The sequence below is a fragment of the Chinchilla lanigera genome, unplaced genomic scaffold (genome assembly GCF_000276665.1).
Source record: "Chinchilla lanigera isolate Chin_1 unplaced genomic scaffold, ChiLan1.0 scaffold00037, whole genome shotgun sequence".
NCBI classification, from domain to species: domain Eukaryota; kingdom Metazoa; phylum Chordata; class Mammalia; order Rodentia; family Chinchillidae; genus Chinchilla; species Chinchilla lanigera.
In genome coordinates this window covers 14,420,043-14,440,080 of record NW_004955438.1, presented here as the reverse complement: position 1 = coordinate 14,440,080, position 20,038 = coordinate 14,420,043, and the positions used below count along the sequence as shown (strand labels likewise).

Sequence of the window (20,038 nt, the reverse complement as noted above, 5' to 3'; positions counted from 1 at the left end):
GGGCCCGGGCCGGGGGCGGAGCTGGAGGGGGCAGGTTCAGCGCGGGGGCCGTTGGCTCCAGACAAATAAACATGGAGTCCATCTTCCACGAGAAAGTGAGTGTCCGCGTTCGGTGGGGAGCAGTCCGCGGAGCGGTGGCGGGCGTGGCGGGTGGCGTCGCCGGCCTCCTGGAGGGCTGGGTGGGGCCCGAAGCGTCCCCATCCCGCCCTCGCGGGGAGAGGGGCGCCGCCCGCCTGCTGTGCCCGGGTTGGGGAGCTTCCCTGACGCCCCAGCTGCGCCCTCCGCCACTTAGACACCAGCTCCGGGATCCAGGAGGGAACCAGGGCCGGGCCACGCCGGGGCGGCCGCGGGCAGCACCGAGGGGAGTCAGCTTCGGTGTCCCCGTGCCACTTGCGGTAGCCGTGATTCCTTCTAGCTCCCGGCTGTCCTAGAGCCTCCTCTCGGAAGCCGCCCTGGACCCTTCCCGACTCCACCCCCTCCCCGAGGACCGCCCCCTCCCCCAGGTGCCCCCCTGGCGGAATTAACTTTTCCTTCTCTGGCTGCTCCGTTCTGTAATGGAATGTCCCCAGCACTTAGATCTTTGGGGTCTAGTTCACGTCCTTCTGCACTGATTCGTGAGCCTTCGGAGGGCGGGGACCTTGGCTCGCCATTGCGGGGCCCGACACTTAGGAAGTGAAAATCCCGGTCGCTCCAAAGCGGAGAAGCCGTTCCAAGTGTTTTATTACGGGATGTTTGGGTTTGGTTTCTTTTGGTATTCCCATAATTTCGAATCTGCCGGCCAGCTTCGTTTTTAGGTGTTAGGCTCAATTCGTCAGTCACCACACTGTTGGAGATAGTTTGTGGCATCTTGAGAAACTGGTCTTTTCTCATGAACAATTACTAAGTCATTTGGGTGTGATCGAAACCTTTCTCAGGACACCTTGAGCATATATCTTATTTCATAATCGATTCACTTTGGGAAAAGGACATGGTTTAAGTACTTGGGAATGATCATTTATTTAAGACAATTCACACAACAAAACATGGGAAACAGAAACGTGGAATAGTGTACATTTGTAATGTAAGTCTAAACGTTAGACGCAGTGCTTTTTTCTCTTTAGAAAACATTTTTGAATGTTTCGGGACCTGGGAACAGATGGATTTCTATATGTGGACAAGGAAGAGTGGTACAATCGCTAATCTTTTGACATAATTGGCATGATTTGTGAATCTTGGACGGGAAAGATTTGCTTATTTGTTTGAGACTGGGTGAAAACTATATGCATATACATGTTTTTATGACTGATTTTCACAGACATTGCCATAGATTTGAGCATGGAAGGCTTTCTACACTTTATGCACGATTTCCTGAGACTTGCCTTTTTTTTTAGTTGTTTGACACTGGGACTAACTATATATAGTTCAGGCTCCCCTTGAACTCACTGTGAGAGTAGGAAAGGTGTATTGGGGAATAGGAATAGTTCCTGCGAGACAGGAGGGGCCCTGGAAGCGGGTTGCCCAGTGGCTTCTCGTTTAGAGTTACCTATAGGCAAGTAGGGTACAGGAATTGCTTCATCGGTTAGAGTCACCTGTCACAGGTACTGTGTGGATTTAATACGACCAATAGGGACTCAGACTCTGTAGTCCAGTTCTCCGCAGTGTTTACAGTAAACTATGGTCTCAGAAGGAGCTGGTTAATTTGCAATAACTTCCTCAGAATTCAGGATCTTAGTAGGCAGTGACTGTACCTCCCTTCAGGATCTTAGTAGGGAGTAGGATATACTCCATGCTGCCTGAGGAAATTCAGTCTTTGCCCAGAGTCCTAGTTCACTGTCTGTTCATAGTTTTTGTCAGTGTGGCTGGTCACCTCATTCTGTCTCAGGCCCTTCCACTAACTAGCTGCCTTCCTCATAAGCTGACTACATAAGCTGTCTTCTATACCACGTCACTATGTCACGTTCTCTGTGACACTCTTTCAACCCTTGTATGATTGCTGGCCCTTAGCCATCTTTAGGATATTTTGAAAAGCCGAATTCCAGGTAAATGACTTGAAGTGATGGTAAGATACACTGTGAAACCTTTACCTGGATTACCTGAATTGGAATCTCAGCTCTTCCACTTGTTGCCTGTATGATCCTGCCTTCTATACATTTTTTTTTTTTTTTTTTTTTGGCACTGGGAATCAAACTCAGGACCTTGCACTTGCCAGGCAGGTGCTTGTCTGAGCTATATCCCTGGCATATTTTTAACAACACTGATAATTACCTCCTTGGCCAGTGTGCTGTAGTGCCCCTCCTAGATTGTTACTTCCTTGGGACAGATTTCAGTGAAGGACTTACTGAGCCATGGCAAATCATTCTCGATTATGAGCATGGCATAGATTTAAAAATACTTCAGAGATACATTTAATTTTGTCATGAACTTGTATGTCCTTAGCAAATGAAGACTGTTGTAACATTTTGACATATTTCAAGAAACTGTGTTTGTAACCATAGGGCCCATTGTTACTTGCGTACACAATCCATGTGGGAATATTTGAGCTTCCTGTGCTATTTTTTCCTTTCCTTCCACAGCATGCTTTTAATGCTTGAGCCAGAGAACCTACTTTGGCCCTCAAAAAGTGGTGTAGGTAGAGGGATATTTGCCCACTGAAGGCCTAGTAGCCATTTCCTCTTGGAATACTGGTTTCCACATTTTTAAATTTTCAACTTTGAGTACTCTTTATTATGTTAGAATGTAAAAACAGTCTGAGCTAGTACTTAAATAGATAGGAGAGTTCCTTAGGTGAGCAGGATGGCACACACCTGTAGTCCAAGCTACCCGGGTTGAAGGCTGAGACTGGAGGATCACAAAGTGATGCCGAGAGTTCCAGGCCGAGAGTTCCAGGCCAGCTTGGGCAACATTTCGAGAACTCTTACATGGTGGTGGTGGTGGGGGGTAGTTATCCACACAGAATTCCTTGTGCACTAAAGACGTGCTGTTTGCTTAAACAACTTTTCTGTAACTATTTTAAGGCTTTGCAGGCTGTATACATCTCTGCCCCATTCTTATTTGTGTTTGTGGGTTTTTTTTTTCTCCAACTCTCTTAAAATATACAAAACATTCTACCTACTAAAGCAAGTTGAATTTGGCCTGCGGGCTAAGGTTTACTAACCCCTTCCATTAACCCTAATATAAATGACCAATAACTGCTGGTTTTGTGAGAGTTATTCTTTTTCTGCTGCCTACTTTCTGTTACTTTTGTTGTTACTTCCATCTTTGGGTGCTCTTGGTGCAATCACTGGGTCATCTGAGTTGATACTTTTAATGTAACGTTAACTGGGAATGGTAACCATGAAAACATTGAAAAGATGCTGCGCGTTCTCTGTGACACCCTTTAAACCCTTGTATGATTGCTGGCCCTTAGCCATCTGTAGGATATTTTGAAAAGCCAAATTCCAAGTAAATGACTTGAGGAAGTGATGGTAAGATACAGTGTGAAACCTTTACTTGGATTGGAATCTCAGCTATTCCACTTGTTGCTGGTATGATCCTGGACAGGGTACCTGTTACCCTATACTCTCATTTCCACTTCTGTAGAGTAAGGATATGAAATGTCTGCCTCAGAGTTAGGAGTGCTCAGAAAGCAACCTGTTAGGTGGGCAGTCAGTGCTACCAAAGTGCTAGCCATGGCTCTTGCCCAGATCCTTGTGTTTGCCAAACTTCCTAGTGGGAAGTAGGGCAGGGCTGTTAGTATGCATGAGGCCTTGGGTTCAAGCCCCACCACCTAAAACAAAACAAAACACTGAGGGATGACCAGGCATAGTGGTGCCCATCTGTAATCCCAGCACTCAGGAGGCTGAGGCAGGAGGATGACTGTGAGTTCTAGGCCAGCCTGGGCTCCATAATGAGTTCAAGGCCAGCCAGAACTACACCAGGAGACCTTGTCTCAAAAAAACCCAAAAACTGAGGGATAGAGGACAGACAAAGTTTTCTCTCACTTTTGTGGCTGCAACTGGAGGGATAGCGAGCCACTTATTCCTTACTCAACTATGAACGTTGTGTGCCCATTTTTGGGAGCATCTTAAGGTTTCACGTGGTTGGTTGTAGTTAATAGTGTCTCCACGGATTTAAATAGTTTCAGGTTGGTCCTGAAGACTGGGAGGTGGATGTGAATGAGGTACCCTTTTGTGTTTTTATAAACTATCTTCTTAGTACTGGAGATACAGTTTGTCCATCCTTTGAGCCCAACACAGTAAAGTCTGGGCCTCAGATCTTGGAATTCCAACACCACTGAATGTAAACTAGCAAAGGGAGGTTCTATTACTCTGTGGTGAAAGCTTGATGAGAAGAGGTACCTGGGGATCTTTCGAGGGTGGATGTAAGGCGGGAAAATACACACTCTCAGGTATGATCATTGTACTTCTTTAAAATTCATGTAGGTGTTTGTTTTTGTGGTACTGGAGACTGAACCCTCACACTTGGCTACTCCCCAGCTGTTTTTCACTTTTTAGTTTGAGACAGAGAATGGGCTTAAACTTGAAATCCTCCTGCCTTAGCCTTTCAGAGTGCAGAAATTTCAGGAGAGCACTATCAGGGCCAGCTATCTTTTTGTTGTTTTTTGTTTTGTTTTGTTATTTTTTAAAAAAACATTATTTGAGAGATTTAACATCCACATAGTTGCAGTTAATTAGTTCTCATTGTTATATAGTTTTTTTTGTTATTACAACATAATTTATTCTTCTGTGATTCAAACTATCCCTTTGGCATTGTGTGTCATAATCATACTAATTAAAAAATTAAATAAATAAAAACAAGCCGGGCGTGGTGGCACACACCTGTAATCCCAACACTCAAGAGGTCTGAGGCAAGAGGATCACCATGAGTTCGAGGCCAGCCTGGGCTACATAATGTGTTCAAAGCCAGCCTGAACTACATAACAAGACCCTGGCTCAAATAGAAAAAAGAAATAAAAAAACCAAATAAATAAAAACAAATGCAAATTTAAAACAAAAATATCCCTTTTGATAGTTTCCAGTTTCCAAGCTTTTACAAATAGTGCTTTTATGAATGATCTTACACATTTCCCTTGATGAACATGTTTGCATTGTGTACATACCTGTGGAATTGCTAATCATAGGGTGAGTATATCTTGTGCTATAGAAGATAAGAACTTTCCAAAGTGGTTATGCTAATTTACACTTACTACCACATAATAGTTTCTATGTCTCTAATCCTCTCTACCATTTTAGCCAATCTGGAGTGTGTAGTAGTAATATGTTGGGATTATAATATATATTCCCTGATGTCTGAGGAAGTTAAGCATTGTTGCATGTATTTTTAGCCATTTGGCTGTCCTCTTATTAAATACTTACTTTTCAGGGGAATATAAGTAGAACATCTGTATATCTCTCCACTTCATGTTATATCATGCAGTGGGACTTGCTTTCTGGTAGTGCAAGTACAGGAGCACATAGAACAGAGGACAGGACTGTCACTGTTGTGGCTGCAGTGTGAGGGACAGTTACCTCCCTAGCTCCAAGGGACACATTCAGTATCAAACTATGAAGATAAACTTCTTTGAGCCCCATCTTAGATTCACACTGTATCAATGATGCCTTTCTAGTGCATTGTGTATATATACTCTGTATCTTTCTACATTTTTGTTCCTAGAAAATTGATTAATCAGGAAAAGTATATACTTTGGAAGGTGGTGCTCTTTAGAGTCACTGTGTACTATTGGTGAGAACAACTTGCACTGTTAGGCAGGTTGAATTAAGAAATAGACCTCACTGGAGGAGGAGGGCTCAGGGCCAACATGAGCAGAAAGAAGTGTTCTCTCTGGTTTTGTCTCATAGAAGGTCAGACCTGGGGTCTCTGCTCATCTGCCCACGAATCTCCCTTTCTCTTCAGCACTGGTGTAGCTAGCATTAAGGAAAGCAGCATTGGTGGGAAGAGGAGAATGACAGACAGACTGCTCGGTGCCAGGCAGTCAGGATTTGAGCTCAGTGTCCCAATTTGTGGAAAAGCCGGCAGCCCAGCATCAAGAAACTTTGGCCCTGTGGAAAATTGTGCCCACCCTTCATGCAGAGGAAGCATGGCCCTATGAAGCTGAGCTGGGCTGCCAGCTCTCTTGTTAGCTTGTCCAGGAGCTAGCTCTTGGGGTCTGTTTGGGGCAGTTCTCATCATCCCTGTGCATAATCTGCACCTAATTTGTAGGGTTCCTTGAAGAGAGCCTCAACTCTGTAGCTACAAGTCTTAAGGACAGAATTTTCTCGCCTGTATTGGTCTTGAAAGTCTGAAATGCCAGGAACATTTAGACCAAGTAGAGATTATCTTGTGAAAAAAATGACTTTTAGCCAGGCATAGTGGTGCGTGCCTGTAATCCCAGCTACTCCGGAGGCCAAGGCAGGAGGGCAGAGCAATTTAGATGATAGGAAGTAGGGAGATAGATGTTTCTCCAATAGTAAGGGGAGGGAAAGGAGATGAAAAAAGGAATTAAAATGTGTTATGTACACGTACCAATACCCCACAAGGAATGCAAATGTGCTAATAAAAAATAAAAGAATAATCTAGGGATTAAAAGTCCCCTTTAGAATTAATAATTTGCCATTGGAATTTCCACAGATGATTTTTTCAGTGAAAATTAGAGAGGCTAAATGTTTGTATAGTTTTTAGTAAAATCTCAGATGTAATTTTTTTTTTTTTTTTTTGGTACCAGCATTTGAACTCAGGACCTTGCGCTTGCCAGGCAGGTGCTTGTGCTGCTGAGCTATATCCCCAGCCCTAAAATATCAGATTTAATAGATAAAGTTTATTTTAAGTCACTATTAAAGTTTTGATCATCTTTGTAGCTTCATGTATGGTAGAACTATAAAGCTAATGTTAACAAATGAAAATGTATCTACCTGCGTTAATCATGTTTGCCTAAAGCTTAAAAGGTTTAGTTTAATTATATTAAAAAGTTAAGGAGGCTGGGTGTTTAGCTCAGCAGCACAGCCCCTGCCTGGCAAGTGCAAGATCGTGAGTTTGATTCCCGATACCAGAAAAAAACCTAAAAAAAAAAAAAAAAAAAAAGTTAATAAACTTTTTAGGAGAAGATACTGTACAGTGTTTAATAAATTACATTTCAATTTTTTGTTTTGGAAATGTTAGCAAGAAGGCTCACTTTGTGCTCAACACTGCCTGAATAATCTATTGCAAGGAGAATACTTTAGCCCTGTGGAGTTATCCTCAATTGCCCACCAGCTGGATGAAGAAGAAAGGATGAGAATGGCGGAAGGAGGAGTTACTAGTGAAGACTATCGAACATTTTTACAGGCAAGGATTTTAAACACACTAAGTTGCATTTTTCAAAATTGTATTGTTTAGAAGAAGAAAAGCCATTCTTTGTTATTCTAAATATGCACACTAATGACACTTTTTATCCTTTTCCCTCCCCCTGCTTCCACTGCTCATCAAAATGAACAGCAGCCTTCTGGAAATATGGATGACAGTGGCTTTTTTTCTATTCAAGTAAGTAATCACAAGCATATAATAAATGCTGTCTCTGTCTGAGGCACTGCTTAAGCTCAGTTTATGGTTGATGTGGAATATCTTTCCACAGCCTTTTATAGTCATTGTGATGCTGTGACCTTCAGACATTCTTGCAGCAGATTGTGTCTACAGAGTGTAAGACTGTATGTGAGAGTACTGAATTTTTACACGGACAAACATGAACATTAGGATTGTGGAATCATTGCTTTAGAGTAGGGCTTTTAGGTGCTAGTAATCTTAATTCTTCTGTTTTTGTAAAATTATTTTTTAATTATTATTACTTTTTTTTTTTTTTTGCAGTCCTGGGGATCAAAGTAACCTTGATTCTAATAAGTCACAATGTTTTAAATGCAGTACCTTACATTAAATCAACCTAACAGGATTAGATTCCCTAATTATAGTTGTACTTCTGATCTTTTTTTAACATTTGATCTTTTAAAAAAATTTATATCTCCTTTTTCTCCTCTAATTCTAGGGATCGAACCTAGGGCCTTACATGTGCTAGGCGCACACACTGATGCTGTATATCCCCAGCCCCTATAACTGTCTTTTTAATTCTGTAGGCATTGTTAATTTCTTGCAGTGCTGAGGATCCAACCTGGGGTCTCATGCATGCTAGACAAGCATTCCACCACTGAACTACACCCCAACATGTGATATGTATGAACTTGTGAGATTCTTTTATCTATAGATTTGTCACTCTTAACAGTGTGAGGTGTGTCCAGAATTCTTTCAGAAGTTCTCTTAAGGTTCCTATTTCTGCAGATATCTTTGTTTGTATTCTCCTTGTACTACTCTCCTCGACTGTCCATTCACCAACATTTCTGTCCAGTGCTTTCCTGTGTCCCTGTTAGTGGTAAGCACTGCTGCAGCTGGGCTAAGATCAGAAGTCACTTGGGCCAGCACTTGTCATTTCCTTTGCATGTGGCGCCCTTCTTGGTCCAGTTCATGTTTACTGACTATGTTGCATTCATTTTTTGTCTGTGCTACTGCTTTTTTTTTGTTTTGTTTTGTTTTGTTTGTTTGTTTGTTTTTTCTCCGGTACCAGGAACTGAACTCACGACCTTGCGCCTGCCAGGCAGGCACTGTGCCGCTGAGCTAAATCCCCAGCCCCTGTGCTACTGCTTGACTTACATGTTTCTTTATTGGCTCCTCGGAAGATAGATAATGAATTTTCAGAAATTTCCCTCTTTTTCTGTTTGAAGTAAACTAGTTTGTTTTTTGTTCTACAAATTACAAACCCATGACCACAGAAGTCTAAAATCTATGAAACGTTACCCCTAATTATTTTAATAGATGTGACATTGCAGGTAGTGAGTTGAATATAACTTCTAATGCAGTGCTGACAGCAGCTGTATTATCAGATGTATGTAGTGGACTGTGTTTGTTTGTTTGTTTGTTTGTTTGTTTGAGTCAGGGTCTTACTGTGTAGTTCAGGCTGGCCTTGAGCTCACTATATAGCCTAGGGTGGCCTCTAACTCATGGTGATCCTCCTGCCTCAGCTTCTGGAGTGCTGGGATAGCAGGTGTGCACCACCATGCCTGGCTGTACTGGATTAGTTTTAAGAACAGCACCTGGATGGGTGTGAAGGCGCACCTGTGTAATTCTAGCACTCCAGAGACTGAGGCAGGAGAATCATGAGTTTGTAAGTTTAAGGACAGCTTGGGCCGTATAATAAGACCTTGCCTAAAGAAACCAAACAAATACAAAAACAAAACCAGTACTTCAAGAAGGAGTTTACTGGATTTTTGAGATAATAATGTCTAGAAATTATGTGGTTCTCTGGAACATCTCAGAAACTTGGTATAAAAAGCCTGGTATGTGTGTGTTCATGGATTTAATCATACTATGCAGGCATATAGTACTAGGAACTGAGTCCTACAGTACTAGGAATTGAGTTCAGGGCCTATATCCCCAGCCATTTTATTTTTTTCTTTCTGGAGATAGGTTCTTAATACATTGCTAAATTGCCCAGGCTGGACTCAAACTCACAGTCTTGCCTCAGCCTCCAGAGTGCTGGGATTTATTGACTTGTCCCACTATCCCTGCTGCAAACAGTGTTAAAAAACCATAGCTTTCTAGAGAAATTTACATAAACTACAATGTTTGTACAGCTAATGTGTTGTAGAAACATAAGTGTTTGTAGTTTGTACAACACATTAGCTGTACAACACATAATGTTTGTACAGCATAAATTTGGAGTTGATAGTTTAGCTCATGAAAAGCTGTTTTGTTTTGTTTTTTTTAAACAGGTTATAAGCAATGCCTTGAAAGTTTGGGGTTTGGAACTGATCCTGTTCAACAGTCCAGAGTATCAGAGGCTCAGGATTGATCCCATGTAAGATTTTTTTCCTGCTTTTCCAGTGTTTCTTTTCCTAAATTTGATTTTTAAGGTTATCATTTCTTAATGAAGAAAAATACATTTGGAACGGGAAGGTGGGAATTGAACTGAGGGCCTTGTGCGTGCTGGGCAAGCACTTTACCATGAAGCTCCACCCCAGCACTTGGGTGCTGCTCTTTTGCTGGTCCCCCTTTCATTCTCATAGACTTTTCTCTGTCTCCCTTTGATGTCTGTGGGGATCTGTGTAGCCCCTAAGCTCACCAGCACCCTGTCTGTGGTACCACTCACTGTCGCACAGGGTGCCACTTGGGCATGGTATTGCTGAGCTGCTGCAGAGGTCGGAGAGATGTGTCCCTTTATTTAGAAAATCAGAGCTGGGCGTGGTGGCGCACACCTGTAATCCCAGCACTCAGGAGGCTGAGGCAGGAGGATCGTGGTGAGTTTGAGGCCAACCTGGGCTACAAAGTGAGCTCAAAACCAGCCTGAACTGCATACCAAGACCGTGTCTCAAAATGACAAAAGAAAAAAAAGAAAATGGGTGATAATGAACCTGTCAACATATCCTACGTTGTTACATTTTTGCTTAATGCTTGCTAGTTAATAAATAAATGGGAACTTTTTAAAGTTAGTTCATGTTTATAATACGGAATAGTGATGTTCGTTTTGTGGAATGGGTACAGGCATATATCTTGGTGTTTTTTTTTTTGTACCAGGAATCAAACTCAAGACCTTGCACTTGCCAGGCAGGTGCTTATGCCTCTGGGCTATATCCCTGGCCTATCTCGGTTATTTTCAATCCCTAAATAAGAACTCTTAGTGTTTTAACTTAATACTTCATATTTTTTTCTTTTCTAGAAATGAAAAATCATTTATATGCAATTATAAAGAACACTGGTTTACAGTTAGAAAATTAGGAAAACAGGTAATATTTCTTCTTTCCTATTTTTTTTTTTCTTATTCTACCCTTGTTTTAAACTAAAATGTAAGGGATCTTTGCCTTCAGAATGAAATTGACCAATAAATACTTTGCAGGGCAGAGAGGGTGTTTTTTTGTTTTTCGGCAGTACTGGAGATCAAACTCAGGGCTTCATGCCTCCTACGTAAGCATTCATTGAGCTACATCCTTACATCCTTACATCCTGAGTCTGGATTCAGTCTTGCTAAGTAGAAATTTGCCCTTTGCTATTTTAAGAGGAAATGTCCAACTAGATGCTATGACACAGGGCTTGTAGTCCTAGCTACTTAGGCCATGATGGGGGGGATCTCCATTTAAGCCAGTCTGGACACTATAGCTAGACACTATCTTTAAAATAGAGAGATAATGTCATATTCTTTTAGACACTGTAACAACCATATACAATTTATATTCTAATAGTCCCAGCACTCAGGAGGCTGAGGCAGGGGGATCACATCAATTTAAAGGCCATGCTGGACTGCATAGTGAGTTTAAGCCTGGCCTGAACTACATAGGGAGACCCTGTCTCAACAAAAAAATCTGTATTTCAGATGATGCAAATGTAATTACTCTTCAGTGGGTTTTTATATGATAAATGTCATTAATTATCAGATTTATAGCTTGTATTTAGCACAGTACTGTCACAAGGCCAGAAATCATGTCAGACATAAATGAATGAATACCTCAACTGTGTTGTTTGCTTTAGTGTTTAACAAGGTTATTGAAATGATTCCAAAATGTAATGGAGTAGATATACCTATGTAGAATCACTTCTGTTAAAAAAAAAAGTAGAATGTGTCTTCACACATTTTTCAGAAGCACTTGTTTAAAGCCCTTTTTCTTAGAGTTTTCAATTTTAGAGGATTATTGAAAACCAGCTTGTAAAATAAACAGGAAAGAACTATTGATAACATGCAACAACACGGACATGTCTCAGAATAATTAAGCTGAAAGAAGCTTGATATAAAATACTACACACTACACTCTTCCATTTATATAAAAGTCTACAAAATGAGAACTAACTTTCAGAGATAGAGAGCAGATTGACCAGTAATTGTGTGGGATGTGGAGAGAGAGGAATGAGAAGGGAGGACCCCAGAGGTGAACGGGACACCCCCCGCACAAGGACAGTGTTCACTGTCTTGGTTGTGTTGTTGCTTCCCTGGGGGCATACAAATGTTAAAACTTACAGACTCTACTGTTTATTGGTATGTTTGTTGCATGTCAATTACACCTTGATAAAACTTTTTTAAAAATGAAATAAGTTGGGGCTGGGGATTTAGCTCAGCAGCAAAGCGCCTGCCTGGCAAGTGCAAGGTCATGAGTTCAGTTCCCGGTACCAGAGAAAAACCAAAAAAAAAATAAAAAATAAAAATGAAATAAGTAAATAAAAAAAGAACATAAAGTCAAGAAAGTGTGTTGCATTAAATCAATAGAAGGTAATTCTAAACAAAAACCTTGTTGGTACCTTTTAAGTCAGGTACCTAGACGGAGCCTCGTTTTAAATGATCATTGCTGGGGCTGTAGATCAATGGTAGAACACATGAAAGTGGGCAAGTACAAGGCCCTGGGTTCAACCCCGCTAGCAAAACAAAAAGAGCTTAAGTCCTTCCTGAATTTCAGGAGCAAGTTATGGAGATTTAGCGTGGTGTAAAGGCTTAGAGTGGAGAGCAGCCTGAGAGGGATTCAACTGGAAAAAACAGGGCAAGTCACTGCTGCGAGTATTTAACCTTGTTTACTTTTTTTATATAAGGTGAAAACTGGAGTTTTAAGGTCTGAAAATTTAGATCCCACAGATTTCTTGTTCGTTTGTGGGGAAACTTACATCTTACTATTTTGAGATAAAGTTAAACCTCAAAATTGGATTTTTATACTTTAATTTATCCTTGACAAATACTGCAGATGTCAACTTTTAGTTTATCATCTTTCGTTTTGATTTATATTTTTATTTAAAGTTACATTTGGGTAATGAATGAGATTACTGAAAAATATATTATCAGCAGTGTCAAAATCCAGGAAAATATTGTTCGTGATACTGATAATAACCTCTGAAACTTTTTGTACTTTGTGGGTTGTTAGGACTCCTTTGAGGTCGTGACAGTGCCATTAATTTAATTCTATGGTGACTTAGTGATTTTGTTAAAATGAGATAGTTACTATGAACTCTGGACTGTCTGATATCTCACACAGAGTCTGTTGACCAAAATCATCAGTAGTGGGAAAACTGTGTAGTTGTCATTTTTCCATACGTCAGTATGATAGTAATGGACTGGTACTTTAAAAAATATTTCATTATAGCTATCAATAAAGCCATTTTAAAGTACTATTAGAGTAGGGAATGGTGGCTCATACCTGTAACCCCAGCACTCTGAGAGGTGGAGCTAGGAGGATTGCAAGTTCAAACCCAGCCTGGTCAATTTAACAACTTAGCAAGACCCTGTCTTAAAAAAAAGGTTTGGGGAGTAGCTCAGTGCGAAGGCCCTAGGTTAAAGCTTATGGCTTAAAGGAAATTTTAGTTTTTTAAAAAAGAGCATTTTAATAATGATATATCTGCAATATTCTAATTCATTTTTTTAAAAAATCACATTGTTCAGTTACTTTTTCAAAATCTCAATTTGAGAGCCAGAAGGTTGAGGAAGGAGGATTGCAAGATTGAGACCAGCCTGGTCTACGTAATGAGTCTCAGTCTCAAAAAAGGAAAGAAAGAAAATCTATTTGTCATATTCCCATTCTTTTAGATAATTTTACTAAGTTTTGATGGGCTATATCTGTTCTTGACATGTGAAACTTCTATGTTACGTATAATGTACACTAACTTAAATATTGACAATTTTTTTTTCCAGTGGTTTAACTTGAATTCTCTCTTGACGGGTCCAGAGTTAATATCAGATACATACCTTGCACTTTTCTTGGCTCAATTACAACAGGAAGGTAAATAAATACCGAAAATTTTGTTATGTTATCTTTCCAAGTAGCTAAATAAAACGGGGTCTTTAAATGGTGGCACATGCCTGTAATTCCAGTACTCTGTGTGGCTGAGGCAGGAGGATCACAAGTTGGAGGCCAGTCTGTGAGAGAACATGACATTGTCTGAAAAATACAAAATACTGGGTCATTAGATACGAGTGTGACAGTGTTGTTATCCTGACAATGCAGGAATCATCTTTACATTTTAGGTGGTGAACTTAGGGCTGTGATTTGGATGATGGTGTTAAGTGTGAGTTCTCCTAGACACCTGGTCCTTTGCAGCCCTTCTAAGTAATAACCATTTCTTCCATATCCCGCATACACAGGGAAGCGAGGAGGGGTGTGTTCTTGTTCCTCCTTGTACCTTCTAGGATGCTTTTTCCCTGTAACACCAGATCCTTCGAAATACATGCCCTTGCCATTTTGCAGTCATCCGTGTACTGAGATTTTAGGACCTTGAGCATGTGATCGATCTTTCTAATCTATCTATCTCTCCCTCCCTCCCCTTTAGTTCCTTATAACACTTTTAATGATTTCTGCATCAATAATAAATCCAATACTTTCTTACTTTCAAAGGTCATTTTTTTCACTCTTGCCATTACTGTACCAATAACCATAACTACTTTCAAATCCCAATTATAAATATTTTGTTGTCTATTGCCTCCTATCTTTACACCATATTTTCTGTTTTCGCTATTCTAACAATTCTTTTTCCTGTACCGTGGACCCAAATACTCCCCTTATACCTTTACTTTCTTTTTTTTACTGTGTGCTTATTTTCTATAATCCATCATTGTTTTCACTCTGGCATTCTTCAACTTCTTTCCTTTTCTTCCCCTCCATCATACTTTTTTCTTTCTTTTTATTTTTTAACCCAGGGCCTCACAAATATAAGGCAAGTGAGCTACACTGAGCTACATCCCAGCCCCCAGCTTTTTTCCATCGTGCTTAAATGACAAAAATTTCTACCCTAGTTAAAAGTCAGATCTTGGCCTTCACCATTCCTGTACCAGAGCAGCAGAACATAGCTTAAAAATAACAAAAAATACATTGATTGGTTTCACTTTAAATTTGTTACTACAAATTCCGAATGAAATTTACAACTCTCCAGACCTTTAGCCACTTTCTTCTCCCTTTTTTATACATTGCCTATGGTCTTCCTTTGTAATCTATTGAGAACATAGAAACAATTAAGAGAAAACTTTTTATCTTTCTACCAGCAAATCTTTCAGCTTGCGTATATCTCTGCTTGTGCTTTGAGCCTATTAAAGTAGATGGACCCTCCTCTGCATCTAACCAAGACCAGTTCCTCTGTGTGGGTTGGATCCTAACTCCTCCTACCTACTCAAGATGTTCCTGGTTCTATCTCTCCGTTCTTCTGAGTGATACATTTACCTTCTCTTTTTAAAAAAAATTCCTATCAATGGAGCAATAAGATCTTTACCTCCAGTGATTAAAAAGAAAAGGCCTCTCCTTAGAGTTCAAGCTGCCTTCCCATTTTAAATTTCCTTCTGAGAAACACTGCTAGTATGCTGTGCCTGAGTCCCAGTCCCAGTTCTGGGGATTCAATCCAGGGAGCACTGAAATATTTCCCCAGCCCTTCTTAAATTTTACTCTGAGACAAGTTCTTGCATAGTTGCCCACATCCTCCTGCCTCAGCCTCCCAAGTAGCTGGGATTATAGGAATGCACCACCACACCTGGCTGACTCTTGTTCCTGAACTCATTCCAGTCGTAGTCAGCACCAGCATGTCTCTGACAAACCCACATTTTGGGGCTACCAGTGACCCAAACATTGCCAGTTCTGGTATTCAGTTCTGTCTCAAAACGAACAGAATGAAGCTGTTTATAAAAAATTTCAAATAAATATAAAGAAGAGAAATAATATAATGACCTCTGTCCCATGTACCTTTCACCCAGTGTTTACAATTATCTTATGGCTTACTGTCTTTTGTATATGCTCCCTTCTTTCTCCTGTTTATTTTGAAGCACATACTAGACATCATTTTCTCTGTAACTTTTCTTACTAAAATCTTTAAAAGCACACTTCTAAAAAACATATAGCTGACAATGCTGTAATTACACCTAAAAAATTTTAACCACAGTTCTTTTAATAACATCAAATACCCAGTCAGTGTTCAGATCTCATATATTCCTGTTTGTCTCTTAGGATTTGTGCATTTCAACCTGGGTTGAAATAAGGTTCAGTGATTGCACTGAATTGGTGTATTTTCAGGCTGGGGATATAGCTCAGCAGCACAAGCACCTGTCTGGAAAGTGCCAGGTCCTGAGTTCAATTCCTGGTACCAAAAAAGAATTGGTATATTTTCTAAGTCTAAGTAGAGACTTCCTCTCCCCTTCTCCATATTTTTTATTTATTTATTGGGCAGAGAAAATGGTGCATTTGTCCTGTTTCCCACACTCTCGATTGTGTTCATTGCACCCACTTTCTTCTGACCTCTGAGTACTCTAAAGGCTGGTCCTGGGTACTTGATCAGATTCAGGTTGAGTTTATGGGGAGGATTGACATGTGGTACTTGGTATGGGATTGTCTTTTTTGATCTTAGCTTTTTTTTTTTTTTGTCTCGCTGTGTAGTTCAGGCTGGCCTCAAACTCTCAGCGATTCTCCTGGCTCAGCGTCTTGAGTGCTAGGAGTGCAGTCATGCAGCACAACACCTGGCTGTGATCTTAGTTTAGAATGCTTAATCTCTCAATCCCTTTATTTCATTAAAGGTTACAAAATGGTGATATTAGAGTCTTGCCATTCCTTCATTCATTAGCCAAAATACTTCTGTACAAATAAGCTCTCATGTTAGTTATTTAGTTGCCCTAAAGTAATGGCTTGTATAGAAAAAAGAGGATAAACACTTGTTTTTCTTTATTTCTGTGAATGTGTGTGTTCTAAAGATTGAACCCAGGGCCTCACACATGCTAAGAATGCCCTCTGCCACTCAGTTATCGCCCCAGTTCCATTTATCAGTTTTTAAAATTAAGTGGTTTTATATGTCTTACAAAAGAGACTAAGTAGTATCTTTCTTTTCTTTAAAACATTATTGTAAACAAGTCAGTTAAAGCACAGTTTTATGTGTTTCAGCCCATTTTGGTGATTCATGTTAGTATTCAAATTGTGCCATCATGGACTAGTGGGAATATTTTGAGTTTGATCCCAAGTATCTGACATGAGCACCGAGCCTTGCGAAGGCTTGTATGGAGACGTTGCAGGTATATTTCTTGTCCTGGCCTTGGTTACTCATTTCCCTAAGGGTACCAAGTTCCTTTAATAACAGTACTTAGAGATCACAGTTGGCATCAGCATTAGCATGCTTATTGTTACTGAGCTGGCCATCATGTCATTATTTCCAATTTGCATCTATAATTACAGTGTTTTTACTTCTTTAGGTTTTTTTTTTTTTTTTTAAATACTTTTGTCTCTTTCATACCTAAAACCTCAGTTTCTAACTACATTCCTTTCTTAAAAAATTACCTGCTCTTGGCTTCCAGGGTACCATGCTATGGTTTTTCTCATATTTCATGCTGGCTGCTGCTTTCAGATTCCTTTTGTGGATATTAATTTATTCTTTCCAGTCTTTATTGAAGTGACCCAGAGGTCAGTTACTGGACAACTTCTTAATTTTGTACCATCCCACCAGTTTAAATGTCATCTTGAACTAAACCTATATGTTGATAATTCCCGAGCTTTGTCTTTTGCATAGACATTTATCTGAACACCAAATTCCTATTTACCTGCCTATTTATTTTGTTTTTTTGAGACAGGGTCTCACTGTGTAGTTCAGGCTGGTCCTAAACTCAGTACATAGTCTAGGCTAGCCTTGAACTCATGGAGATCCTCCTTCCTCAGCCTCCCAAGAGTTAGGATTACTGTGTGTGCCACAATGCCTGGCTCTAATTACAAACTTGAACATCTTCACTTGCAAGTCCAGAAAGCATTTTAAATCGAGTGTGCCACAAAGACTAAGCTTTGTTTTGGTTTTCTACCCGTACATACTACCTGTCAGGTTCCCATTTCAATAAAGGCCACTTGTCTTGCACCCTGTTTCTTGTGTATCAGTGATGCCGAACCTTTCAGAGCTTTCAGTGACAACAGCCAGCAGTGACACAGGAGCCGTGGATTTGCCACCACTGCTATGTATCGTATGGATAAAGCAGCCAGATTGCTTTGTATAAAAAATGTAATGAACGTTACGTCACACCCTCAGGTTTACCAATCAGTGACTTCCTAGCATTCTTAATAAAGACTCTTAGTGAAGTCTTGATGAAAACCAGGTATTACCTGAAGTGTATTACCTGGACCAGGCAGAGTATCTGCTCTTCGATGGGCTCCATGGAGTACCATGGCGAGCTAACATTTATTTGGGGATCTAGAAACAGTTTTAATAGGAGAAAACATAGTAAGTCATCTGAATTCCTGAGTATACTTTGTCCTTTCGAAGAAATTAATTGTATTCCTTTGAGTTTTTCCATATATAACCCTTTTGATCTGTTTGGTTATCCTTTAAAGGACATCCAATAACAATCACCAAAGTTTAGGAAAAATTTATGATAGAAAAACTTTAAATTGATTAAAGTGACCTGGGTATAGACTACCTTTAACTCAGTTTCTGTGTGGAACATCCAACTAGAAATACCCTGGCTTTCTTTGTTCATATTTATAAAAATACACCGAGCCAGTGAAATTCTTTCAAAACATGAGCCCACATGTTGGACACGTTGAGTAGATTTTTGGATGGCTTCCCAGCTCATATTTTGAATGAGAAAGGGGTCTGTGTGCATCTGTTTCCACAGGTGATTCATTTTACCCATGTTACACAGCAGCTGACTCTGTCCTCCTATCAGGCCTATGAGCAAAGTTCCATCATCATCTGCTCAGCAATTAAAAAAACCAAGACAGATGTGTAAAATGATTGCTAGACAACATGTAGCTTGGAAGCAGAAGAACTGAGAGTAAAGCCCAGCAGCCTAATTCCATATCCTCTGCTCTTACCCACACCTTTATCTGCATGTCACCATTTAGTGAATTCTGTCTTGTCAGGCGCTGTATTAGTAGAGTCCTTACGAAAAGTATTTCCTTTGTTTCTCATGGTGGCTCCTTCCAGGCTTACAAGTGGGGAAAGTAAGGCTCTGAGACTTTCAGAACTGGTCTTAGGTCACCATGCTAGTGCCTGTGAGAATCATCATTTGGAGCGAGGCATGGTGGTGCATGCCTGTAATCCTGGCAGTTGTGGGGCTAGGGAGGAAGATTGTCACAAGTCTGAGGCCAGCCTGAATTACGTAGTGAAGCCATGTCTCAAAAAAGCAGACAACAAAAGAATCATCATTTGAACTAAGTTCTTTCTGAGTCTTTAGTTGGTCCCCCCTCCGCCCCCGCTATGCTAGGTTGCTTCTCTTGCTCTCTCTTTCTCATTTTCCGTTTTGCTCTTCTCCCTCTGGTTCAGTACATTATGTGAATAAAGAATCCAGAGTGCTTTTTTGCTACCATTTTGGATCAGTTTTGTCTGTCTGCTATCATTTTAAACCAATTTTGAATCTCTTACTAGTTGCTTTAGTTTATGTTTGCCTTTTTTAGGTTATTCTATATTTGTCGTTAAGGGTGATCTGCCAGATTGTGAAGCTGACCAACTTCTCCAGATGATCAGGGTCCAACAGATGCATCGACCAAAACTCATTGGAGAAGAATTAGCACAACTGAAAGAACAGAGGTAAAAATAAAGCCTGAAATTTGCAATATATGATAATATTTTCATTGCAAGAACAAAATTTTTATGCTTACATTGAACATGTTTTTTGCTGTTGGTGGCTCTCTTTAAACCTCATATTTATTTATTTTTATTTTTTGTAGTGCTGCGGATAAAACGCAGGGCCTGGAATACATGCTCACCCACTGAGCTGTACCCCTAGTTTCCTTATTATTATTCTCTTTCTTCTTTTATTTGTTCTTATTTTTTTCCCCTCATTTTTAGTACTAGGGATCAAATCCAGGGGCACTCTACCACTGAGCTATACTCCAGCCCTTTTTATTTTTTGAGATAAGGTCTCTCTGAGTTACCCTGGGTGGCCTCAAACTTGCTAGCCTCCTGCCTTAGCCTGCCAGGAAGCTGGGACTACACATATGCTTCTCTGTACCCAGCTGGGCTTTATGTTTTTTTGAGCTTCATTGAATTACCTCTCTGTAAAGTGGATGTGGTGGTACACGCCTGTAATCCTAGTATTTGAGAGGCTGAGTCGGAAGGATTGTCGTGACAGCAAGGGCATCTTAGACTACAT

The 20,038-nt window shown here is 40.3% G+C and overlaps 1 protein-coding gene across 8 annotated transcripts in view; it reads left to right on the top strand.

Moving 5' to 3' along the window:
• Nucleotides 1–20,038, top strand: part of Atxn3 (ataxin 3) — a 38,043-nt gene that overhangs the window by 3,377 nt on the left and 14,628 nt on the right. For 5 of the 8 annotated variants that reach the window (XR_261931.1, XR_001235139.1, XM_005390322.1 and 2 more), the window contains exons 1-7: nt 7–95; nt 7,114–7,278; nt 7,429–7,473; nt 9,747–9,832; nt 10,691–10,757; nt 13,634–13,721; nt 19,341–19,473. Coding sequence is in view for 6 of the 8 variants with exons in the window: in XM_005390322.1 (XP_005390379.1) it covers nt 72–95; nt 7,114–7,278; nt 7,429–7,473; nt 9,747–9,832; nt 10,691–10,757; nt 13,634–13,721; nt 19,341–19,473 (608 nt within the window). In the remaining 2 variants the exon portion in view is untranslated. Of the gene's footprint in view, nt 1–6; nt 96–7,113; nt 7,279–7,428; nt 7,474–9,746; nt 9,833–10,690; nt 10,758–13,633; nt 13,722–19,340; nt 19,474–20,038 lie in introns of those variants that run through there. The other 3 variants (XM_013517194.1, XM_013517196.1, XM_013517198.1) reach the window with 2 other exon arrangements.